Below are 26,745 nucleotides of genomic sequence, written 5' to 3' on the forward strand. Positions count from 1 at the left end.
CGCCGTGTGAATAGGGGGGGGGGGGTCAAAAAATCGTCCAAAATCGCTTGACGTCATTTATGGACGGCCCCCTACAACACCAAACCTTATTAGCAAGGAATCACGTCTGCATTAACCACATTTACTTGTGTCGAACATGCAAACAAAAAACATGCTCTGATAGTATGTGCATTGTCTCTGAAACGGATAGGTCCACACCAGAGACAGCCAAAAAGGGTAAAATCTACTCTTAGATATATATTATTAATACTGGTAAGGGATGTCCCATGATTTAAAAAAAATGTTAAAACTTAAAAAAATTTCAAATTTATAATTAAACAACGAAGCCCGGCAACGACGCCTTCCCATTGGTCAATCTCCCACCCCCCACCCCCACTCCCCACGCGACGCTGAACCAATGGGAAGCTCTCGCTTGGCAACGCGGAAGCCATTGCCATGGCAACCAGGTACGGTCGTCACGGGGCGACGACTTCATTCATTCGTTCGTTCGTCGCGTTTCGTTCGCAACGAGACGACGACGACGACGCGACTCGTTCGCCTCGTGTCCGTCTCGGCGTGAGACGCTCGCAATGTTCTCCAAAGGCAAAAGCAAGTGGGAGTTTGTAAGTCGCGTGCGGTTGTAAATGCGTTGTTTATCGCCCGTCGTGGAGGTGGTGGTGTTGTTGTTGTTGTTTACACATTCGCCGCGAAATTAACGTTCGCGCTGCGTTTACTTTCATTTCATTCGGTTGGAGAAAATAAACAAAACTTGTGCGAAGCCAGCAGCAGTGTGTTGTCCCGTGGAAGTTCTGACACGTCTCTTGTCGAAATGTGCAATGTCCGTCAACGATGAGGAGCTATTGAGAGCGTGTTGAGGCACTGTCATTTGTGTACAGTACGTGATGTTCTTTTATCGCAGTGTAGGAACAACAGTGACTTTAATTAGTCAGCTAATCACGCTTTTTAGTCGCGGGAAAATGTTGTCTATAAGTTGAGCGGTTAAACCGAAGTCTGAGAGCCCACGGTCATTCATCCTCCTTCGTTTGCACCATCGCTGATGTTATACCGTACTGTAGTACTGTAATAACACCTTTCAGGATTAATATGCCCAAGCCTTTGGGGCCGTCCATAAATGACGTCACGCACCTAGGGGAGGGGATGAGACATTTGTGACGAGGGGAAGGGGAGAAATGTGACGTCACATCAAAATGCGTAACTTTAAATAAATATAGACAATACGTTCTACTTCATTAAATAGACGTTTTAATAAATGTTTTCTCCTACAACATCAGAGTGCAGCGCCACATTAAATACGCACTACAATGACAATAGTTTAAAGCGATTTGAAGCATTTTTTTTTTATTTTGGGGGGGGGGTCAAAAATCGTCCAAAATCGCGTGACGTCATTTATGGACGGCCCCTTAGCCCTCTTTACACTTCACTATCTTGGTGGAAACCTACCGTTACGAATAAGGCTATTGGTAAACACTCGGTGAACAAAGTTGAGAAAGGTATTGCTGAGTACACACAGAATGATGCCAGCATCGCTTTCTTCAAGGTTGTCTCGTGGGTTTAAAACATTTACCCATCATCCAAGGTCTGCTCTTGCACCATCTATCTCACCATGGCATCTGCCTTTAAGTCTTCTCCTTGGAAGCCAACCTCTGGGTGTCACTCAAGTGCCCGCCTTGGTAACCTGTCATGTGCTGCTCCACCACTGCGCACATGCCTCACCCATATGTCACTTGAGTACAGTGATACACGTGTGTACATGTACAGCCCTTTTGTCAATTCACTGCTGGATGAGTACCTCCCCACACTGCGCGTGTCGTTGGTGTTGGGGTAGGCAGGTAGCGTTGGGGTAGGCAGGGAGCATAGTACAGTCCAACAATGGTAAATGCTGACAGTGTAGTCCTGCAACAGTCTAACAACACCTGTTCTAAGCTCAACCCTGCTTCGCTTCTGAGGTTTAATGAGATCGGGAATACAGGTAGTCCTCGACTTACGAAGGAGATGCGTTACGACGACCCTCTCGTAAGTCAAAAATATCGTAAATCGAAGATGGCCTAGCCTACCCGGAAGTCTTAAAGAATGGAGCTCATTTAGCAAAACAGAGCAATTTACAGTACCGTACTGTATAAACTATATACTGTATGCATTTATTAATTACAATACTGTATTGCATAGTAAAATGTAAAGTAAAAAAAAGGTAACTTCTTAGCCTCTCTATATGAACTGCAATTTAATAGAAAGTTTTTTCAGGAAATAATCCTATCTCCTATAAAAAACTTTTAACATGCATTGAACGTATCGTATCGTGGTAACACTAAAATGAAATCGCACATGCATTGAACGTATCGTAACGTATCATATTGTACTGTACTCACCAAGATTCTATCCGTCGTCTGCATACTTGAACGATGTTAGGTTGTTGATGGCAATTTTGTCATATCGCTGTCACCATCGTAAGATTGAAATATCGTAAGTCGGACCATCGTAACTCGGGGACTACCTGTATTCTGGGTGATTGAGCCATAGGCAATACAGGGACATGATGAGTCAAAGGCAGACGTCATATTCCTTCTGTTACTTAGAGAAACGTAATATATCCGTGACGGCTTGGAGAGGCCTTTATCCACCAATGCATTGAACGTGGCTGACAATGATTATTCCTTCTGTTACTTCTAGAAACATGTCTGTGCTGGGCTTGGTCCAGCACTCACGCTGGCTCCTCTCCCGGCCGTGCCCATCTCCCCGTCGCCGCGCGTCCCGGAAAACATCCTTCGCCGCAAACCCCAGTACAACATGGCCAGCATTGAGGGCACACGAGCAGGGCACTTCTTGGTGGCATTTAGTAACCGCACATTCATGGTGGTTCATGCAGCAGAATATGGGATGTGCCAGGGCTTCATTTCACATTGAATATTTTCTAGAGTGGACTTTAGACAGAACCACGGTGGCCTGTAAGTAGCCACAGCCATATACTTGATGTGGTGTGCTGGGTGTGGAAAAATCTTCTGGAAGGCTCACTCGAATAGACCAGGCTGATATGAATTGCTAATGTGTGCACAATTTTATGGTTAACAAAACATTAAGCCATAAAGCACTGGCACAATCTTTGCTTGTTCAGGAGTGCACATGCAGTTCAATTAAACACAACAAATTGACATTCTGATAAACATGTATCCATTTTATCACTAAACAATCTGTTTCAATTGTAATAAGCACTGCACAAAATGTGTATCTAAATAAAATCTAGTGTTTCCTAAATTTCATAAAATATCTTATGGTGTGTGCCCCATTAGTAATGTGAGCACAAAATATTCTGTACTAAATACCAAATGAGTAATATGCATACAGATAACTGGACAATTTTGCTTTTTGTTCATTAAGCACATGCTAAATATATTAGCTATGTAACAATATTCACCGCAGCACTGATATGAGGTCTATTTTTTTGTTATCCTAACATCCGCATTTACATTTATTCTTACATATCACGAAGAATACATTATAGAATGAAAATCAGTATTAATTTATCAATCTATCAACTGTTAAATGCATGCATAATTATATGAACGTATGCTTTTTTTTTTGCCGGAACAATATTTAAGGCAGTGGCCTATTTCAGAGCATTGATCACGGTGGTTTTGTCACCACCACCATTCAGCAGAAGATGGGCCATCCATCGCCAACCGTTAACCTGTGTGGCCATGTGTGTATCCCAGCTCTGCCCTGGCAGCGGCCGTGTTTGTGTCATCGATGACGGGACGTGTCGTGGGCATGCCCCTGGCGAATCTGCAAAGTCAACGGCCTCGCTCCTGGTCCTTCTCGGACACGTACAGCATCGTGGAGCCGTACGGCCCTACTGGCCAGTAAGTTTGTTGCCCTTCTGATTTAGGGTTGGAGCACGTGTTGCCCGGCGTGATGTCCGATGTTTCACTCCACATGCTGGAACCTTCTTTAGGAACTGAATAGTTCCTGAGACCGAATCGTAAAATTCGGTTTCATGGAACCTCCAGTTTCTGAAGAAGCTTCCAGCAAGTGGAGGGAAACGTCGAACATTATGCTGAACAACATGTGATACAATGCAAGCACACATTGGAGAGCCAGACTCTTGTTGAGTAGCCTTTTTTAAAGCTATACTTTCAAAGCCACGGTTTTTAGACCAAAGCACGTAATCACAGTTTTATTGATTGTTTACAGACATTTTCAATCATTTTAAATGCAAATGTAACAAATTTCATAGTTTTCATTCCCATAAACAGGTATATCAAAATGTCCACTTTGATACCATGTCTTCTCTTTTCATATTTTCCAAAGATACCTGGACGGAGTTGAAGTTCCACTTTCTGATGGCGAGGAGACGTCCAGAAGTCAAGGTGCTTCAGCAGAAAACACGTTTTGTACATGATCACCAAAACTACTAACTTAAATGTGACACGTACATGCTCTGGTCGGGATCTGTCTGGGTGGAGGAATCCGATGAGCTATGAAGCTCTTTTTCACAGATGTTCAGTCGGGACTTGCAATCCAGAGGTTGCTGATTCGATCACATTGTTCGGATCATATACAAAATCCTGTTCTAAACCAAGATAATACTGACAATTACAGTTCATTAACTCAATAGTCATATCATAAAACTTCACAATGGTAAAATAAATATGTATTCGTAAATTAATTAAGGACCTCTGCAGCTGCCATTAATTGTAATGTTCCACAGTGATCAAAAAATACCGCTCAATTTGCAAGTCATGTTGTAACTCATGTAGTAATTTACATAAAAAAAAACCATCTGCTAATCAGGACATAACCTCATGTTGTTTGAGTCACGTGGGCTCAGTCAAAGTATCCCAAGTCATTCAGATTTTTGTAGTAAAAATCCGGTTGAACTGATGATAAACAGAACTAATAATATACCCTTACAAGGCATCGCAATTTAATAATTTAGAATTGTACTTATGCCTCGGGTTTGACGTCTTCTCTACAGGATAGTGCAAAAAGGCAAATTGCAGATGTGCGTCTTTGGAGCCATTGTGCCCAGAGGCATCATTTGATTCACGAGAATGTGCCCTTTTACATTTGTGTTACAACAGCAGTGGAGTCTCGCGCAAAGACGATGTCTCCAGACCCCGACTCACAAGGCAACCTGGGAGAGAGCTCAGCCATCCGTCAGGATTTGTCAGAGATGTACGCCCAGCCGAACAAGAATAAGCATGTACGTGCCAACGATCAGCACGCCTGAGCATTAATTCCTTCACAAGATTAGAGAAAGCCTTATTCAAGGAAAACACAAACCATACATTGATAAAGAAGCAGACAACACCTTCGCATATCTGCCCCTCGACATTCTACACATCTCATCAGCCACATGGCCTTCTGGGAATGCATAATTTCAACAACATCGGTCCAATTCCTGTTGTCCAGAAGCTCACCTTTGTGAACTGGTGTTACACATACCATCTATTTATTTTGTTTATTAAAGTTTGAGTCTCCACGATAGAGGAGATTCTTAGCAGAGGGAGCAGTGGTTCGATTCCCAGCCACAGGTGTCATCAGTGACGAGTGATATCTGAACCAATCCTGGGCCCTAGATTCTCTCTTTAACCTTTTTTAAGGCAATTTTAGTGAATTCATGACTTATTAAAGTTGGTCCACACTTTAGTGATATTAACCAAAAATGGCACAAAGAAAGAAAAAAAAAGTTTTAATCTTTTAGTTTCCCTGTACCATTCTCAACATCCATAGCAGTCTATAGCTGGGTATGACTTGCTGATGAGCCCTTATGAAGGTGAAACTATAATGGTAGCTCTATTGTGTTCTTTGGGTCTTTCGGTAAAGTCACGTAGATAGGTGCAAATGAATAAAAAGGAGGATGACCATCGTTTGTGTTGTGATCGAAACGTCGTAGTTTATTTTATTTTTATTAATTTGAACCTATCTATGTGACTTTACCGAAAGACCCAAATAATATGAATTCCTGTAGTCACGAAAGCTTTAAGTCCAGCTCTATTGTGCTTACATATGTATAATCTCGTTAATCAGTCTGCTTTCTTCAATTACTCTGTTGCTGCTTGCAGGCTGAGGTTGCAGAAGTGACAGAAGCCATTTCAAGTGAAGGGCATTCAAACACTCAGCAGGCACAGAAACCCAAAAAGAGTAAGGTTGTACACCAACACAACCATACTTTGTGTTGTTCTTGGTGGCTTTGTGATACATTTACATGGTGTTAGTTAATGGTCATAGCCTGCCAAGGTGACCGATGGTTGTAGTATATGACTCGCAGTTTAAAGGTTGCAAATTAAAATATCTCTCAGACATCAGCTCAGCCCACCATATCTCAAGGATAGATAAAATGAGTACCACGTTATGGCTAAGCCAACAGTGTTCATCCGATGGAGACCGGCTCTTGCCATGGTAATGGGGAATTCCACGACTGTCTTAGGATCATCAGCAAAGATGAGCACAGCTCAGTGCTCATGTGGAAACACTTTGAGGTTAAACGCATAATCTGTTTCATTCGTTTAAGAGTACGCATGCAATCATTTGTGTATTAATTGGTTTAATGTTTCTCTTCCTGTAACAGAGCGCCAGCCCGAAATTAATCCAGAGGTGTGATATGCTGCCGCAATTTAACATTCACGAATTTTCTATAACGACTCAAGCCCTGTGCATATTAATGTCAGTTAAACTCGGGGTTACCATCGAAGTTGGGACATGATCACGTGAAACTATAATGGTAGCTCAGCTGTGTGTGTTGTGAGTAATCTTGATATTTTTGGAATGATCCTCAGGTGACTGTGAACACACTAAGGGATGAGGAACGTCCAGGTAAAAGCAAAGAGCAGCAGCTCACTCACAACGTGGGCACAGTTAAGAGGACTTAACAAAACATGCAGGCATGTGTTTGTGGCACAAACCTACACCTCAACATCTGTACATTGACATTTACGGCTCTGTGTTCATTCACCACTGGATGGGAGTCTCCCTGTGCCAATGTGGATTATGGGGGTTATTGGACCACCTTGGTTTAGTGTGTTGCAAATGGCATTGGTGTGATTTGTATCATGGGCATACATGCCTCATCCTCCATGTGTGTGCTGCTAAACTCTGCAGCTCATTGCCCACCTCTACCCACACAGTTATGATTTGCAATCGAAGGAGACCACTGTTTATCCATGTGGACCACTTGCCACTCTCAGAACTTATTTTCTGACGTTGCTATCTTCACATTTGATTTAGAAAAGTTTTTTGGCTTGGCCATGTTTGTTTGTTGTAGTACGGAGTTAGAATGATGGCTTTAATCTAAGTTGTCTTGTGGTTGTTGTTGTTGTTTGACTTGCATCCCACTGGGATTTTTGCACAGCGTTGGTGTACGGTGCTTTTTTTCTGGAAGACTTTGCAGTTTTTTCCTGGATTTTTCTGTTTGCACATAGTCACTTTAAGATGTTTTCTTGTTCATGTTTTTGTTTTTTGTTTGTTGCGGTTGCGCCCGATTCAAGAGCCGAATGGCTCACAGGGCTATACCAAATAAATTAAACTGAAACACATTGGGCCTAGAGTTCCTTGAGCCTCCATGATATTAAAGCTGTAGAGGACATCTGACTGGTGAAACCTCACAATCCTCTGTAGGTTTTCGTGTTTTTTCGTCAGATGCTGACCACGTGTCTGTTTGCCTGCGGTCACCAGCGGATGCGCTCAGTGGCTCTGTCCCAGACGACGTGGCCACTCTGAAGGGGATGGTGCACAGGCTGAACGTGCTGCTCAGTCGCTACCAGGCCACCTTCCGCCCTCTGACAAAAGAAGAGGTAACCCCCCCCCCCCCTGGTGTATGTACAGTAAACCCTTGGATTGCAAGTAACCTGGTCTGCGAGTGTTTTGCAAGACGAGCAACATTTTTTTATAAATATTAATTTGATAAACGAGCGAGGTCTTGCAATACGAGTAGTACGTATACGCTTTGTCTGCCGAGCGTCACGTGACCACAACTGATATACGAGTGCTTTGATATACGAGTGCTTTGGATTACAAGCACGTTTCCGGAACGAATTATGCTCGCAATCCAAGGTTTTACTGTACATGCTTACTACCAGGAGGAAGTGCTCACGTTAGATTTTTTTTCTTAACATCTCGGCTACATTTTCCTGAATGTAGAAAAGACTTAGGTCAATTCGAGGGTCAATTATGACAATGATACTGTGTGACCCCCACACATTGTGGGTTGTTGGCTTTTTTTATTTGTGCACACACGGTGGACATGAAGAGCCTTGGTGAAGGTACTTTACACTTATAAATGTGGATGTTGGAGATATGTAGGTAAAAATAAATGATTGTGTATTTATGTATTAATGGGTCTTCTAATTTAACTATGGTAATGTGTACGTGTAATCATTTTCTAGAAACAATCTCAAAATTTTCACATCTTTTGCGACCACGTGAGAAACACGTGATTTGAATATATTTTATGATAATATCTTTTATTAGGTGAAGCTAAGTATATTTACCGTTCACACAGGAAAATGATTGCTGAAAATATGAAATTGTATTTTTGTATGCATCCTAGAAAGTCACTGGCATGCTCATTATAACAACGTTCACTATTAACTTCTAAAAACAACACGAAATGCTTACCCAGGAAAGTGCGTCACTCAATTCTAAGATCATCAACTCAGATACCAGGTGAAATTGATTGAGCAGGTGGTCGCTAAAATAACTAATAACCCAGTGGTGTCTCATCATTAAAGGCCGCTGGAATCAGGCACCATCAATGAAAAAATATAACACTATGCTGACCTGCACATTCGACGTTCACAAAATGTGTGCTAATTGACTTTCACTCTAGATAATGTTCAATTTCATAACGGCAGCAAGAGATACGGCGGTTTAAAATGGGAAATTGTGGGGGAGGAAAAGAGGAAGGATGGGTGGCATAAATTTCTCTACTGAGAACGGGAAATGTTTTTTATAGCCCACAGAGGAAGAATATGAATAAAAGGAAGTTTGTTTGAAGAAGCATTACATTTTATTGGGGAGTGATGCTGAGCAGGAGTTTAAATGGACGGAGACCATAATCCCATTTTATTTAAGTGAATGAGAGTAGGGATAACGTACAGCCTTTGTTCACTGTTGGATGAAGGCCTTCCCACTCTGTCTCAGTCATGGTGGTTGTTTGACCATACCTCACTACATTGGTGAATGCAGGTTGGTGAATGGATGTGGAGCCAAGGACTGGTGCAGAAATCACTCACCACTGATGTTAGCCAGGAATTGATCTCAGGTTGTCGATTTCGTATCAGGGTACACTAACCACTGTGCCAACATTCCCTTGCTTATTCAAGTTACTGTCGCTTAAATGTTCTATGGATGCTCGACTGAAATAGTGTGTTAGTTCACACGGAGAATAATGGAGGTTCATGATTCTTCCAGGTGTACACAATTGTCCTCCTGGCCATTCCGTTAAATATATGCAAAATAACTTGAGGATTCCATGATAGGGAAACACGTGTGCATGCTGGGAAGCATGTTTCTCAGCTACTTGCCTAGCTAGGAATGTGGAATTGTGTCCACCTGCTCAGGACCATAGGGCATGCTACACTTTGAGCTTTCCTGCTGTGATTCATCACAGGGACATAAGTTGACTCCTTTTCCTTTAATCCCACAGAGGAAGAAGAAGGCAAATGGATTATGCTTCAAAGGGCCCCTCCCTCCATGGCTGGTAATCCTCTGGGCCTTATTCGTTGTTTATCACACACCTGGCTTCAAGACGGTTCCATTCTAAACGGAAGTCATACAGCCTATCATCTTTTTCAAGCTGAAAGGTTCATTGGTTGTTTTGCAGTACAGTGTTGTACCAATGAGTCTGCCACCGAGATGGAAAACTGCCTTCTCTTTTTCAACTATAGCTACTTTTAGGATCATGTCTTTGTGCTTATGAGGTGATTTCTGATGGGATATGTTGATAATTGCAAACAATGTTTATATATTGTGGATAAGAGGCTGATATTCAAATTATCCACGTTTTTGCTTATCCAAAGAACTGTCAGCTTGTGTCATGAATCGGAAAAAAGAAATGCTGTACTGCAAACTTCTTAAAAACCTAGCATCAATGTATCACATATCATCTTGAAGCGGGGGTAAAAACATTAAAATTAAAATAAGAACGATAGTAAAAGTAAGCACCGACTCGTTTACCCCTAAAAGTGTTGAATTTATGACTTAGAAAAAGTGCAATTCTATGACACCAACCCTGCCTCCACACACTTATGTGTCCATGCATGAATACTTCATATAGATTAGGTCATTAGGACATGGAGTGTCAGAATGAGGCTAACAGCAGGTTGTTAGGACTTATTTTCATAGCTTGTACTTGAGATAGTTTGGGTCATATTCCCATGTTGCCAAAATAAATCAACTGTGGCGATTTGCCGCATTGTCGGTACGTGGAGAAATTGGAACGTCTCCCCCAATTATCAGCTGAAAAGGTACCTCAGCTAAAACATGAATAAACTCCCGTATTTTATTTACCAGGTAAAACCCACTGAGCCATTATCTCTTTTGCACAGGTAACCTGGCCACACATGATAGGTCATCGAAGTGGCTTATACCATATGTGGGGATTTAAAGTGTAGTAGTTATGGTGCTAGTTAGGAGAACAGGTGGGAGAGGTTAAAGAGGGGTTGGTGTAGGCCTGGTTCTAGCTGGAGTCTTATTCAGCCGGTTAGGCCCAGGTTTTATGCTACAACGAGTTTCCTTGGCCCGAGCATCTGTCCTGTGCAGGTGGACGTGCAGCACATGCCCCCTCTTCTGCTGGAGTATGACAAGGAGCTTCAGCAGAAGGAAGAGATGATACGCAATTACGAGGTACAGCTGATATTTACACTCTATGGACAACCTTCTGAAAATCTGATGTTTGCTATAGCCCGATGGGTACGTGTAAATATTGTGCATTTTGTGATGCAAATATGACAATTGGAAACATTTAGAGCTTAGTTCACTGGCTATTTATAAGATAAGACCTGTAAATTGGGTTCACATATTATAATGTACAATATATTCAAACAAGTGCAATATATAAAATAAAAAGTTATTTGTTACGTATGCTATTTATTACGTATCCAACGGTGTATATTTTTAAAACCTTTATATTAAGTTCACTTGCTTGCTTGCTTGCGCGCTTACAACCGTGCAAATCTTTCCGTGATCCAATCGAGCTGACATTTTGCACACAGACTCGTTGTGCGTGACAATTTATTTTCGTGAAATTTTTTTTTTTTTAGGAAAAAATAAATTATATTTAATTACCAATTGCTTAATGGTGGCAGGAGGACTCTAGCCGCCACGCATATACAGGATTTATAGTGAAAAACTTTGTTTTTAGGGGTTAATTTTTAAACAGTGCAATATGTAATACAAAGGCAGGGTATTTGTTACTTATCCACTGGGCTCATTGCTCGAAACTGATTCTTGGTGAACTTCTTCAACCATGCTCAGTGTGTTCTGTGCTCATCGGATGCCACGGATGCACCTTATAGATATGTCAAATAACAACACACTTTTATAACAGAGAGACATTTTGTTAAATGACAGTCTCTTCAAACACAAAGTTCTTCTCCTTCCAAGACTATTCCCCATTCGGCCACCTCATTCTCTGTGAATGATTCGAGCCATCTGTTTGCAGGAGGAACTACATGCCCTGCGTGAACAGATGAAGGGGAACAGAAGGCTTGCAGGAAGAGGAGTTGGTAATGAGCTTTTGACTTCATCGCAATGGCAGCAACACACACACCATAACACAAGTCCTGAATGCTATGCTCGTTGTTGATCAGGGGAGAGGTGGCGCAGTGGGTTAGTACACTGTGCTATAAACTTTACAACATGATTCTAGATTTGAAGTTTTCGTGACCGAAAGGATTCATACTCTTTGGCTTTTTCGGTAAAGTCACGTAGGTAAAAAATAAATAAATGAAAAACATCTAAATTAAATCACGACGTTTCGGAGGCAACACAAGCTTCCGTCTTCAGGCGGAACCGTTACAGCCAAAATCACTGTCGTAAGTGATGACTTACGACAGTGATTTTGGCTGTAATCACTTACGACAGTGATTTTGGCTGTAACGGTTCCGCCTGAAGACGGAAGCTTGTGTTGCCTCCGAAACGTCGTGATTTTATTTAGTTGTTTTTCATTTATTTATTTTTTACCTACGTGACTTTACTGAATTGACAACATGAGTTTGATTTTTGGCCACGGCTAATTTCAGTGGCGAATGATACCTGAACCAGTCCTGGCTCCCCCTGCTTTGCTGTACTGATAGAGCATGGGGAGGCCCACGATGAATGTCTGTATGTTTTTGATTATTTTGTTATGAATCAAATGCCTTTTATCAATTGATCGAGCGTGCTTGATTCCCGCTTGTAATTTGTGAGTTTAAATCCCATTTGACGGTTGATACAGCCCATCATCCTCCTGCAGTCGATAAAATAAGTATAACTTTCTGGGGCATCAACAGCATTTGTCCCATAGGGAAACCGGCCCCATATGTATGTGGAATGTTTACCATTCAGGAGGAGCACTGCCCAATGCGTATTGAACCATAGCCACAGCTTCAATATGATTTTATAGAAGGGACATTGTGCAAAAATCCAAATCTAGGATCCTCATGATAAATAATCTTGAGACTCAATGAGTCCTAAGATATATATAAAAAACCTACTTTATATATCAGTGTTTCAACCATTGCTTGTTAATGATACAAGTGGATTTATTATTGACTGTGTTTCGTACTCCGTTGCCATTGCAGTTCCTGAAATATTCCCTTGTTTTGATTGTCTAAAATATACATAAAGGGGGCAACTTGTAATTGATCACCAGCATTTTTCAGAAGCAATTATTAGCCACCAGAGTCGCAACAGCTTGCACATCTCACCTTCATACAGGCTGGGCTATACCCTACCTGCTTTCTGTGCTCAGGACTGGCAGTCCTGCACATTGTGCGTCTCGCTCGATTGCTCACGGCTTGAGTGGGGATCTGCACAGGTGTGGGCCATTCACACTGGGTGGATATGATCAAGTACTCTTTTGGACTTGAACTGAGAAGGGCGTGCAGTTTGTGTACAACAGGTGTCGGATGCTTGAGGGCATGTCTCGTATGGAGGAGGCTCGTGAAGGACGCTTCTGGGCAGTTGGAGGCACTCGCCTTCCAGCAATAAAGGAGGGCAGAGGAGCGATGCTCACAACAACGAACGGAGCGCCGGGCAGTTAAAATGCAGCAAGTTGTCACAGTAGCGGGCACAGGTGGTGCATCTGCCAGTCATCTCAGTCAGTCAACCCATGGCAGCTGGGTCTGTCCTGTGACCTCCTGCCAGCAGCGAGCCTTCGACACTTCACGTGGCCTCGAAGTGCACTTGGCCTGGCACAGGCACCATGGTGACATCACCGCCACTTAGTGGCGAATGGCGGCTGTTGGTGCTCTATAGGCGTGCTTGCCGGAGCAAGGAGACCTGCTCGTTCTTTTGCCGATTCCCACACGCGTGCTCGCACTAACAGCTTGCCTATGGATATGCCGTCGGCAGACGAGGAGTCGAATGACCGTGCCCAGGAGGAGGTGGTCTCCCTGAACGAGATAGTGCACAGGCTGAACGTGGTGTTGAGCCGCTACCAAGCCACGTTCCGCCCTCTCACGAGAGAAGAGGTGACCCTTTGCCACATTTGCCAGTCTGGAATTTCCATCGCTGGCCATAAAACGTCCACACGCTTATTTGAGCATGGAGACCCTTTGACTTGCTTGGCTAATCTAATAATGTGCTGCTGTATGACTAACATCTAGGAAACAGAATAGATAGTGTACTCGTGTTTATCTTGTATACATTGCCTTTCATAAACTGCGGTCAATATGAATGTATTTGCTCTGGCAGCGCCTCGCGTGCGATCCCTCTACCGTGGCCGTGTACACAGCAAGGCGTCCATGTACGCAGGGCCTCGTCCTTGCGCCACTTTGGGTTCCCCGGGTCAAAGCCGAACGATTGACAAACACCTCGCATTGCATCAATAAGTGTGTGGTGATGTCGATGATGAAAATACATATCTTTCAGTAGATATTTTAATTATTGATATTCTAAGTTGACAGAATGATATGAAAATATAGTGTAATTCATACATCCATCAATAAGTGTCTTTATTGAACAAACACAACAATCCAAACACTGCATGAAATGTTCTTGCTCTCCAGGTCAAGCCGTGCGTTCTCAAATAAAACAAATTAGAATGTTGATAGGGATGTTTTGCTGCTCTTAGGTATGTCGTTCACTCTTATACTATTTTTGGTTCTCAATTTATAAGTGGAATGGCAAAACATACATTCATAGTTGTATAATTATTACAGATCACAAATGTTGCAATCTTTCAATAATTCTAATTCTAATCATCGTTGTTGCTATGTTGTCACCTATAATGCAATGGTGCCCTTTCATTTCACAGAATAAGACGCCAAATGTTCTGCGCTTCAAAGGACCAATCCCTCCCTGGCTGGTAATCCTTCTGCCTAGTTACTTATTTTCTTAATCTATAACAGAGTCCAGACCTACAGTTGTAAATTAACATGACCCCCCTGCATATTGAGGGAATGGTAGCTATTAACACGATAAATGGGCACATTTCCATAAATTCCACCAATTTGGCTACAATTCTGCCATGAATTGGCAGAATAATTATTTTCTAATGTACAGAGGACAGGTTAAGTGATGTTTTATTATTTTGCCAATGTACTTGGGCTTTGTGTGTACAGGTGGATGTGAGGACGCTATCTCCTCTCATCCTGGAGTATGACATTGTCCTTCAAGAGAAGGAAGACATAATTTGCCTCTTCAAGGTAAAGTGCCGACTGACCACAATTAAAAGGCTCACTTAAAAATCCTGCATGTTGCTCATTCCTGTCAACTTCTTCTCTCTCAACTCACTTGGCTACCCATTGCATAACCTCTGCTCCAGGGCCCAAGAACTTTTGTCGATATCCTTCAGTGGGCGTTCACTCTTTCTCCTCTGCTGCCCCTCTGGCTGATGAAGCTCCACTCTTATGGTCTGCACTGCCAACTTTGTGTCCCTGTTTTAGTGCAGACATTCCCCTTCTCTGATTATCACCTCCTGCCTCTCACCATCAAATGTCTTCTACTTCATTCACAATACATCGTGGCCCCCTTCTCTCTGTCATGTAAACCTCCCCGACTCACAGCATCTTGAGATGGCAGTCACATTAAGTAGCTAAGTACAGCAACATTGCATTGTGTCGTATTGTTTTTGAGTAAAATGCAATAAAAAAAAATTATTTTGCAAATATTTAGCTTCACCTACGTGTTCAGTCTCATTTAATATTTTTGTTAAAATTAATATTTAACCATTTTAACTCTGTGTTAGGTTGTTTAAGGTTTCCCTTGAACGTTAGATAGTTATGGTGGTTTCCGTGTATGAAATGTTATAAGTCCACATTGTGGATATATATTTGCGGTTCCAGCAGAAGCTTGCCTTATTTTGGGAAGCACTAGTCCGCATTATGCTCATCTCACATTGGACTTAATCCTCCCACCTGAGATATTACTCCGAGTCCCAAACTATACAGCACTTTTGCAATGGTTACAGCACTAAAAGGCTGTTACTATTACACCTCTTTACAAATCAAACACCCAAATACAGCATCCCAAACTGTGCACTCTGCTTCTCAACCCAAAAGCCACGTTTTTGACTGGTTCACAGTTCATTAAGGTCCCACTTCATCTTGACTCCCTTCATTGGCCCCAGCCCTATTCTAGCTCGTAGATTACATGACAGAATTCATATATCATTCTAATGCAAAAGGACATTGAGTTGTCGATGAAACGTATGAAATAGCTGGGATGAAGGGAAGTCTTTTTTAATATATACTGCCATGTCACAGGAGAGACCCATAGGCTCAGAGCCTATCTGTTATACTGACTATCATCCAATGTCTAGAGAAGAACCCCAGCTTAATATAAAAATAATATAATAACATTATCAGAGTTGTGTTTTTTGTCTGCATTCCGACTGCAGATATTGTGGTCTATGCAAACATGACTCCTTGTAAAAAAGGTGTCAGTTTTGTTGCCAGATAAAAGGATAAAAAACCAATTATCATATTTAGCTACTGGCAAAGGAGGTTCCAATGGTGTAAAAATAATATTGTTTGCATGAAATCGCTTAATAAGGGATTCATGTCCAACCTTATAAAGGGAGTCCATGGAGGGAGAAAGGAGATGGAGTTTGGTTGGTTCATTGTTCTTAACAACACTTGTAGTCCACTCTGGGTCTTAACGCCTGAGTGCGTGCGTGTGTGTGCCGCCAGTTGCTCTCTCACAGTCGTGTTTCTGTCGCCGCACCGGCTGACAATTCTTGCAGGAGGAGCTGCAGGCCCTGCGCACGCGCACGGAGAAGGTGGCGGACGAGAACGAGGAGCTGCAGCTGAAGCTGCAGAAGTTGCTGGCGGAGAGCGAGGAGCGTGCTGAGGAGCGGTGAGGAGGAGGAGGGAATCGCGAGCTCCCCCTGGTAGCAAGCCGAACCTCGGCCTGCTTTTCCTAAGCAAGTGGTCACTGGCCGATGCTCATCCTGAACCAGTTTTGTCTTCCCGCTTAGATACTCGGCTTAGTGACCCCTGAAGGATGATGAGCTAAATTTCTGACTACAATTTGAATTAACAACGATTCCAAATGTGGGTCAAGGCCTCTGCCACTTTTCCACCTGTCCAGAAAATTACAATAACAGTATCGGAGAAATGTTGCTCACTTAAAACTTGTATTCTTCAGGTCAAATCTTTTTTTTTCTATATACATAATTATGTATACAGGATATTCCTTGACTTACGAACATCAGTTCAGATAATCATCACAGGTCTGGGCCGTGAGTAGGAATCGAACTACGGTCGCCAGGTTGTTTGTGTGCACGGAAATAGCAGTATCTCTTATTGCCTGCTCACAGGTCATCCCCATCGACGTATGGTGACCTGTATAGGCATTCAGTTTAACTATATTACTTGATAAATCGCTTCCAAGCCTGTAACTATCCGAACGGTTAAAATTATTTTTATTTCTCTCAATTTTGATCGATTCTCTAATTAGTCTTGGCCAGTAGTAACTAGTTTTGCACAGAACTTCAACGTTACTAAAAGTACTTTTTTTGCCAAGACACCTGTGCGTTTATATAATGTTTAACTATATACACCACCACACACCCTAATCGCTTACAATGCCGATTTGTTTCCTGGACAAGATTTGGTCTCGGGAGACGGGATTGAAACTCACGCGAGGGCTCGGGTGGCGGTGAGTTTCACACCGCTGTGACGGTTGTGACCCCGTGACAGGCGGCTCATGCGGGAGCAGGCCCAGCTGGTGGTGGAGGAGAACAAGGTGCTGCTCGACCAGCTCGGCCTGCAGCGGAGAGCCCACGGGGAGGCGTGCGAGGACACGCGCCGCAAGCACGAGAGCGCAAGTAAACGCAGCAAGCCCCTCGTCCGTCAACGGGGGGCGGCGGGGGGTGGGGGTTACGTTCTTGCAGATAGTCGCAATCGGCAAATCCGCGATCCTCAAACTCAAAGGGGAATGGGATGATGAGGGTTTGGTTCACGGTTCGTAATACGACGCCCCACCCCCTCCTTTTGTTTTATGTTACCCTACATCAACCAAAACATTAAACGGGAAGTATTTTGAATGTAAAATATGATTGATATTTTCCCACGTAAATGCATAGAATTTAAAACATTAATGTAGCGTACAATACTGTACACATGAGACCTCCATCATCACCTCTCACGATCCTGCGATGTCATATTTCACCCAGCACCTGCACATGAACTCATCTTATTTCCCAATCTCCTTCGCTGACGCCTTCTCCGACACCTACCATTCCTCGGCTGCCACTCTGTCAGGCCTTGCACGCGTTTTCTAGTTGCCATCTTAAACCCCAGCTCTGCGATCCATGCAGTGATACAGACCTTCCTGTCGTGACGAACTGCTGTGCTGGCACGATCTTCAGTGGGCGAGATGACGCGGCTCTTGGTGGCCAAGCAGGACGAGAGGGATGCGCTGGAGCAGGATCTGGCGAGTGAGCGGCGCTTGCGGGCCCAGCTCACCGAGCGACTCGCCGGCCGCGTCAGCAAGGAGGAGCATGAGCACCTGGTCGCCTCCCTCACGCGGTACGCGGCGGGCGCCAGGAGGGGGCGGACAGCGGGACAGACCGACGGGGGCGTAGGCAGTGCCGTCTCTACCTGTGCGCATCGCACGTCGACAATTACCGATGCCGCACCTCCCATCTTACAAGCGTGCGCGGAGCCCCGCGGTGGTCGCGTCACGCGGACACCACGTGACTACACAACTAGGGTCGAGCTGTCCCACTGGTGGGCTCGAGTGAGCTGCGGTTGTAATTTGTTACAGAGAGCTCAAGGAGGAGGTGGACCGGCACATGGCTGACGAGCAGCTGCTGAAGGAGCGGCTCGTGGAGGCTCAGGCCGAGGCGCGCAGACAGACGCTGGACAATGCCGAGCTGTCTGCCGACAATAAAGAGCTGACCAATGACCTCAACTTGATCAAGAAGAACTTGAGGTGTGACGGCTCTGTGACCTTGCATAGGGGGCTAATGTGCAGTACATGCCAGTGTGCAATACATGTATTGCCGAGAATAGAGATGAAGCCCTAAGTGGGATCGACATCAGTTGGCACAAATTTGCAGAAGTGGTTAAAAGGGGGAAGCTGACCCTGCTAGGGGCATGGAGCCTCAAAGGTTGGAGGAAGAAACCACCTCTTGTGAGTGCCTGGTTGATGTGCCTTCTGCACATTCACCACGTAAACACCTGGTGAGTATGAAGAAATCTGATAATCCATGGACTTTAGCGTCATTATTTTACAGAGTATTTAAATTCAAACATCTTGTGCATTATAATTGGCCCTTGTCCCGGCAACCCGGTTATGACAACACCCTCGTGCAGGTTGAAACCCACAATGTTCATACCACCACATTCACCCTATCCCTGCCTTAACTGTATCCTTTTGTCCCCAACAATAAACATAACTGTAACCCTTTCTCCTTATGTGTCTATCCGTCTCCAACACTTGCGGTGTGCAGGTCTGTGCAGCAGACGGCGAACACGCTGACTCGGCAAGTGGAGGAAGTGCGTGACGTAGATGAGACAGCCACCCTGCACCTCTCTGCCATGGTTCGTGTGGCCAAGAATGCCCGGAGAGAAAAATCCAAAGTCAAGCACTTGGTAAGTCATGAGTTACATGTTTTTACTCTCGCGCGCTCACGATCCCTCAAAAGTGTCACTCTTTAGAATGTACCGGGTTTTTTTAATTCACACGTTCGCTGAGCATGGGCCCAAAGACCCGAAATGTCAAGGAGCCAGCAACAAACAGCATTGTCAAATTCGTAATAAATGTGTGTCAACACATGTCCTGAATTGAGCAAGGTTAAGAGAGGTTGGGAAATTTGAGCTTGGGATTGAACTCCTGGCAGACGGTGGAGTGGGGTACCTAATTGGTCTGGGATTCACGTCCCCTTCTCATCATACTGGACATTTGTGAAAACGAGCTTCATAGCTCATCGGATTCCTCGAGTCTAAATAAAGATTCAGGTTTGAGTCTGATAAAGATTCTGATTCTGATGAGCCGCAATATTTTAATTTGTATCATCGTAGTTCAGTGTGTTATATTGAATGTCATCACTATGGGGACCTCATTTGCCAGTAAAAATATGATAATTGGTTCTTTACCCTTCTATCTGGCAACAAAACTGACACCTTTTTGCAAGGAGTCATGTTTGCATAGACCGCAATACCTGCAGTCATAATACAAACAAAAGAACATAACTCTGATAATGTGCACTGTCCTTGAAGTTGATTGGTCCACACCCGAGACAGCTTTCCTTCGAGCCTAGTCTCATATGGGTTGGACCAGATGACGCCAAAAGGCGCACAACTCAAGGACAATGCACCATCAGAGTATGAGAGCTCGGGGCAAGCATATACACTATGGGGACCTCATTTGCCAGTAAAAATATGATAATTGGTTCTTTACCCTTCTATCTGGCAACAAAACTGACACCTTTTTGCAAGGAGTCATGTTTGCATAGACCGCAATACCTGCAGTCATACAAACAAAAGAACATAACTCTGATAATGTGCACTGTCCTTGAAGTTGATTGGTCCACACCCGAGACAGCTTTCCTTCGAGCCTAGTCTCATATGGGTTGGACCAGATGACGCCAAAAGGCGCACAACTCAAGGACAATGCACCATCAGAGTATGAGAGCTCGGGGCAAGCATCTACACTATGGGGACCTCATTTGCCAGTAAAAATATGATAATTGGTTCTTTACCCTTCTATCTGGCAACAAAACTGACACCTTTTTGCAAGGAGTCATGTTTGCATAGACCGCAATACCTGCAGTCATAATACAAACAAAAGAACATAACTCTGATAATGTGCACTGTCCTTGAAGTTGATTGGTCCACACCCGAGACAGCTTTCCTTCGAGCATAGTCTCATATGGGTTGGACCAGATGACGCCAAAAGGCGCACAACTCAAGGACAATGCACCATCAGAGTATGAGAGCTCGGGGCAAGCATCTACACTATGGGGACCTCATTTGCCAGTAAAAATATGATAATTGGTTCTTTACCCTTCTATCTGGCAACAAAACTGACACCTTTTTGCAAGGAGTCATGTTTGCATAGACCGCAATACCTGCAGTCATAATACAAACAAAAGAACATAACTCTGATAATGTGCACTGTCCTTGAAGTTGATTGGTCCACACCCGAGACAGCTTTCCTTCGAGCCTAGTCTCATATGGGTTGGACCAGATGACGCCAAAAGGCGCACAACTCAAGGACAATGCACCATCAGAGTATGAGAGCTCGGGGCAAGCATCTACACTATGGGGACCTCATTTGCCAGTAAAAATATGATAATTGGTTCTTTACCCTTCTATCTGGCAACAAAACTGACATCTTTTTGCGTTGTGCGCCTTTTGGCGTCATCTGGTCCAACCCATATGAGACTAGGCTCGAAGGAAAGCTGTCTCGGGTGTGGACCAATCAACTTCAAGGACAGTGCACATTATCAGAGTTATGTTCTTTTGTTTGTATTATGACTGCAGGTATTGCGGTCTATGCAAACATGACTCCTTGCAAAAAGGTGTCAGTTTTGTTGCCAGATAGAAGGGTAAAGAACCAATTATCATATTTTTACTGGCAAATGAGGTCCCCATAGTGTAGATGCTTGCCCCGAGCTCTCATACTCTGATGGTGCATTGTCCTTGAGTTGTGCGCCTTTTGGCGTCATCTGGTCCAACCCATATGAGACTAGGCTCGAAGGAAAGCTGTCTCGGGTGTGGACCAATCAACTTCAAGGACAGTGCACATTATCAGAGTTATGTTCTTTTGTTTGTATTATGACTGCAGGTATTGCGGTCTATGCAAACATGACTCCTTGCAAAAAGGTGTCAGTTTTGTTGCCAGATAGAAGGGTAAAGAACCAATTATCATATTTTTACTAGCAAATGAGGTCCCCATAGTGTAGATGCTTACCCCGAGCTCTCATACTCTGATGGTGCATTGTCCTTGAGTTGTGCGCCTTTTGGCGTCATTTGGTCCAACCCATATGAGACTAGGCTCGAAGGAAAGCTGTCTCGGTTGTGGACCAATCAACTTCAAGGACAGTGCACATTATCAGAGTTATGTTCTTTTGTTTGTATTATGACTGCAGGTATTGCGGTCTATGCAAACATGACTCCTTGCAAAAAGGTGTCAGTTTTGTTGCCAGATAGAAGGGTAAAGAACCAATTATCATATTTTTACTGGCAAATGAGGTCCCCATAGTGTAGATGCTTGCCCCGAGCTCTCATACTCTGATGGTGCATTGTCCTTGAGTTGTGCGCCTTTTGGCGTCATCTGGTCCAACCCATATGAGACTAGGCTCGAAGGAAAGCTGTCTCGGGTGTGGACCAATCAACTTCAAGGACAGTGCACATTATCAGAGTTATGTTCTTTTGTTTGTATTATGACTGCAGGTATTGCGGTCTATGCAAACATGACTCCTTGCAAAAAGGTGTCAGTTTTGTTGCCAGATAGAAGGGTAAAGAACCAATTATCATATTTTTACTGGCAAATGAGGTCCCCATAGTGTAGATGCTTGCCCCGAGCTCTCATACTCTGATGGTGCATTGTCCTTGAGTTGTGCGCCTTTTGGCGTCATCTGGTCCAACCCATATGAGACTAGGCTCGAAGGAAAGCTGTCTCGGGTGTGGACCAATCAACTTCAAGGACAGTGCACATTATCAGAGTTATGTTCTTTTGTTTGTATTATGACCAGTGGCGGCTGGTGATATTTATTTTTGGGGGGGCGCATTTTTTAAATTTTATTGAGGGGGGCAAATAAATATAAAGCAGTACCAAAAGCCATTTTGACTACTTGAATATAAATTTTGATGATCTTTATTTACATTTCAGACCAAAAGAAGTACCAAAAAGCATGTTTCCTACTTGAACATAAATGTTTCTCTTTTATATACATTTCAGACCAAAGTACCAAAAAGCATGTTTCCTACTTGAACATAAATGTTTCTCTTTTATATACATTTCAGACCAAAGTACCAAAAGCATGTTTCCTACTTGAACATAAAAACGTTAGTTTCATGCTATTATCAATATGGCTGCGGCTACTTTCATGACGTTTGCATTTGTCAGAGAGATGTTTGAGGTCTCTTACCCCCGTCGTTGTCCACAAAACTTCAGTGCCGACACTTTGAAATAAAAGACAGGGAAAACAAAAAAGAGAATTGCTAACATCACATCCAGCCAGCCACCTCCGTTTCTCATAACAAGCGCGGGTGAAGCTTCGTGTGTAGCTTCGTCCTCTGTCACTGGCCTGCTGCTGGATTTGTAAATCGGGTTGGTCCGGTCCGAGATCCTTTATCTTTTTTATTTCTTCCAGCGAAAGCCTTGTGAAAGGGTTTTTTTGTAAATAAATTACAGAATTTGGATGAACTGCTGCCATTGTTTACACAAAAAATTTGATCAGCCTAGCAAGTGTCAAAGTGGTGTCGCCTTCGCACTCGCAGTAGTGGCCTACAGCGTAAATTTGAATGACAGGTGACGAGAACCAATCAGATTGGATAAAATAACATGTATCCAATTCTGATTGGCCAGGGACGCAACGACTTGCGCCCCGAGGAGAATCTTTAAGAAACCAATTAGAGACCAGCTTCAGGTCACATGCTGTCCGAAAATGTAAAGTCTCACATAGACATCCATTTGTCCGGCGCCCCGCATAAAACACATTGAAAAACATAGAAAATAGTTGACCGATTAAAGCCAGTTTTTATTAAATGCTGATGCTTTTCTTACTACCAGCCGGCACATCGTATGAAAAAAATATTTTATTTATGTATTTTTATATAAATTTTGTATATGTATATTTCTGGAATATTGATGGGGGCGGCGCCCCTGCGCCCTCTATTGACGAGCCGCCACTGATTATGACTGCAGGTATTGCGGTCTATGCAAATGTAATGCGGTTGTAAACGGCCCTTCTGAGGTGCCGTCAGGGGGGGAGGAGTTAGGTCACGTGGGGGGAGAGGGGTTGAGTATAGAAGGAGGGGAACCGGAAGAGCAGGGGGAGTGACTGGGAGCCAGGAACAGAGGAAGGCCACGTAGGGCGAAGCGGGGTGTGGCGAGATCGCCACGAACACGGGGGAAGCGAGGATCGGCACCGTTGGCCAGCGGTGACCGACCCGAAGCAGCAAGGAGGCTGCAGTCAGCAGCGGGGCTGCACAGAGAGAGTGGGCAGCGGGTCTGCATACAGTGACAGCCAGAGGGTCTGCACATAGGGGTAGCAGCAAGTCTGCAGGGAGGAGGTTACAGTAGATGAAGCAGAGAGTCAGAGGGGTGAGGAAGCTATAATAGCAGTGAATAGCCGGGGGCTACAAATACAGGAGTTATAACAGAGTGCCGTGTGGGTAAAGACGTGAACCTGAATAAAGACACGAAGACAGAAAGAAGTGTTCGAGTCCTTTTATTACACTGGAGTCAGAAGTGAAACGGCATGGCGAAACAACTGAGGAAGAAGAATATCCCATCTCCGGCGTCGGCTTCATCATCGGACGACGACGATCTTCCTCCTGAGGTCGGCTTCACTTCGGCGGAGGGAGAGATCCGTGAGGGCCCGGGTGTGGAGGAGGTTGCCGCTGCGTCCGACCCATCTGCGTTGAAGGACGAAGATTTAAGATGGACCCGGATGGCGGAGCAACTGGCGACCCTAAAAACCGTCATCACGGAGTTGTGTGACCTTGTCACGCCAAGGGCGGCGTTGGTAGGTGATGGTGGTGATCGGCAGGAGCCCGGGTCGTCTTCGATGGCGCCGCCATCGACCACGCGGCGTGAAGACGCCATCTTGGGCGTGGCGCACCACGGAATGCGGGAAGCCGCCATTTTGGGGCCGCCACGAGGATCGTCCGCCATCTTGGAGACACCGCGTTGCGACGCCTTGCTGAACTTGCCGCCGGAAGAGTCGGTGACGGACGGAAGCAGGCCAAGGAGCCGCAGTCGTCACCTTACAACTGTTAAGGAGTTCTCCATCGGGGGCGATTGGAGTGCGTTCGCTTGTCGATTTTTGGCGGCGGTACGAACGGCAAGGTGGACGGACGCCGAGGCGCTGGAGGTGCTTCCGACTCTCCTTGACGATGAGTCTGTTCGTTTTTTTCGCTCTATAAAAGCTGCGAAGAAGAAAACATTGCGTGGAGTGTTCGACGAAATGGCGGACGCGTACGAGCCACCGGATGACGCCCATCGCCGCTTCGTGCAGCGGCAACGCGCACCGGAGGAGTCGCCTGTAGCGTACAGGGGCGCCGTGCTGGAACTCGCGATGGCCGCTTACCCGGAGACGGAGCCTGACCTGCTGGAACCTCTCATCTTGGGGAAGATGTTAGAGTTATCCCGGGATCTGGGCATTCCTATGCCGGCGTGCGGTCACGAGAAACTCACGTCCCGGACCGCGGCCAAGTGTTTGGACGCCCAGTTCAATCTCCGCCGCTGGAAACAAGTCACGGCGTGGACGGGCGGTCCTGTCGTCGATGGGGGGGCCGTAGGGTGGGACCCTACAAAGGCCGTGTACGTGCCGGATGCGACCGGCCCAAAGGAGCTGTCGGCCGCCTCCACTCCGTGGCCGGCTCGAAGCGAGCCGGGGCCGCGGGCTCCGCCGCCGGCGCGGCCACGTCGGGACGGGGTGCCTGCTGCGCGCCGACCCGACGTCGACTGTTTCCGCTGCGGCCGTCGGGGCCACTATGCCAGGGACTGCTGGGCCCGGGTTCCGGGGCCGCCCCAGCAGGAGGCCTCGATCGCGGACGTCCCAAAGAAAGACCCTCCGGCACAGGCAAGTCGGTGCGCACCAGACACCCGGCAAGGCCTGACACCTCACTCATCGCCGTTGTTGTGCGACGCGGATGTTCTAAAATATGGGAGGCCAGTATCTGCGCCTTGTCGCTCGATAACGCAGTGGCGTAAGTTGGCTCGGCGGGTTGTCGCGGCCGCTACAGGTTCGTCCACTGTACCGGGGTCGATCCAAGGGGTGGACGTGCGTATTTTGGTGGATTCCGGGGCGTCCGCGACCATTATTTCGGATGTCATATTCCATCTTTTGAACATCCCACCGGGGGCCGTGAGGCCGGCTTACGCTTCCTGCATCGCTGCGAACGGGGGTAGTATGGGCATCGTGGGACAGGTGGACGCTAATATTTCTATCGGGGGGGTCTCGGCCTCGGGCGTTGTGTTAATTTCGAGGTCCCTGGCGGTTCCTTGCTTGTTGGGCACGGATTTTTTGGCTAAGATGCCCATTTTAATTAGAATCAATGAAAATTGCATTGAACTGCCAGGGGGCCGCAAATTGGCGTTTTTACAGTCCACCTGGGGGCGACCGGCTCCGGTTGCCCAGGTGCAGGCGTTATCGGAAGTTTCAGTTGATATTCCACCTGGCTCGCAGATGCTCATTCCCCTACGATACCGGAAGCCGGTTCCGGGTCGGCAGAGTGCTTGTGGAATTTTGCTGTCGCCGTCCGCCGCTGTTACGGGCGGATTGGCACTGGTGGGGGCGCAAACCATTGTCCGTCCGGATCAGCGCCCGTTTTTGCAGGTGTTAAATGCGACTTCTGAAAGCGTGTGTGTGCCGGCTGGTACCGTTGTGGCACACGCCACTACGGCGTTTACGGCTCAGAGTGACATTCCGGACGGGGGGCTGGTGGGTGGTGTTTCACACGACGGAGGGGTGGACGATCGTTGGATCGCCGAATTATGTGCGGAAAATTCGGCCCTTTCCGCTGAGCAGCGTTGTGCGATTCATAAATTATTAGCGAGCTATTCCGATGTGTTTAGCTCGGACGATTTGGACTTGGGACACACCTCGCTGCTCTCTCATCACATCGAAACGGGGGACGCGGCCCCTATCCGCTTGAACTCGCGTCGGATGAGTCCGGCTGAGCGTGAGCACGTTCGAGGGGCAGTGGAAGACATGTTGAAAGCGGATATTATATCTCCGTCTAATAGCCCGTGGGGTGCGCCTGTCGTGTTGGTTAAAAAGAAAGATGGTAAATTACGATTTTGTGTGGATTTTCGGAAGTTAAATAAAGTGTCGGTGGCAGATGCGTATCCCCTGCCGCGTATGGACGATTCTCTCGACGCCTTGTCAGGGGCTAAGTTTTTTTCAACGCTAGATCTCTCTTC

General features: G+C 45.4%; 1 protein-coding gene across 1 annotated transcript in view; it reads left to right on the forward strand.

Moving 5' to 3' along the window:
• Positions 1 to 435: 435 nt before the first annotated feature.
• LOC133339375 (centrosomal protein of 89 kDa-like) overlaps positions 436 to 26,745 on the forward strand; it is a 35,578-nt gene continuing 9,268 nt past the window's right edge. The window contains 21 exon segments of the mRNA XM_061547520.1: positions 436 to 550; positions 553 to 602; positions 2,668 to 2,777; positions 3,708 to 3,854; positions 4,303 to 4,361; positions 5,076 to 5,197; positions 6,060 to 6,138; positions 6,566 to 6,591; positions 6,774 to 6,810; positions 7,669 to 7,787; positions 9,641 to 9,694; positions 10,756 to 10,839; positions 11,657 to 11,720; positions 13,549 to 13,667; positions 14,453 to 14,503; positions 14,760 to 14,843; positions 16,382 to 16,494; positions 17,340 to 17,467; positions 18,011 to 18,170; positions 18,409 to 18,576; positions 19,097 to 19,238. Coding sequence (XP_061403504.1) covers positions 436 to 550; positions 553 to 602; positions 2,668 to 2,777; positions 3,708 to 3,854; positions 4,303 to 4,361; positions 5,076 to 5,197; positions 6,060 to 6,138; positions 6,566 to 6,591; positions 6,774 to 6,810; positions 7,669 to 7,787; positions 9,641 to 9,694; positions 10,756 to 10,839; positions 11,657 to 11,720; positions 13,549 to 13,667; positions 14,453 to 14,503; positions 14,760 to 14,843; positions 16,382 to 16,494; positions 17,340 to 17,467; positions 18,011 to 18,170; positions 18,409 to 18,576; positions 19,097 to 19,238 — 2,031 coding nt within the window.

This window comes from Lethenteron reissneri, chromosome 9, assembly GCF_015708825.2.
Source record: "Lethenteron reissneri isolate LAM-NWPU_2019-01 chromosome 9, ASM1570882v1, whole genome shotgun sequence".
In the NCBI taxonomy this organism is placed as follows: Eukaryota; Metazoa; Chordata; class Hyperoartia; order Petromyzontiformes; family Petromyzontidae; genus Lethenteron; species Lethenteron reissneri.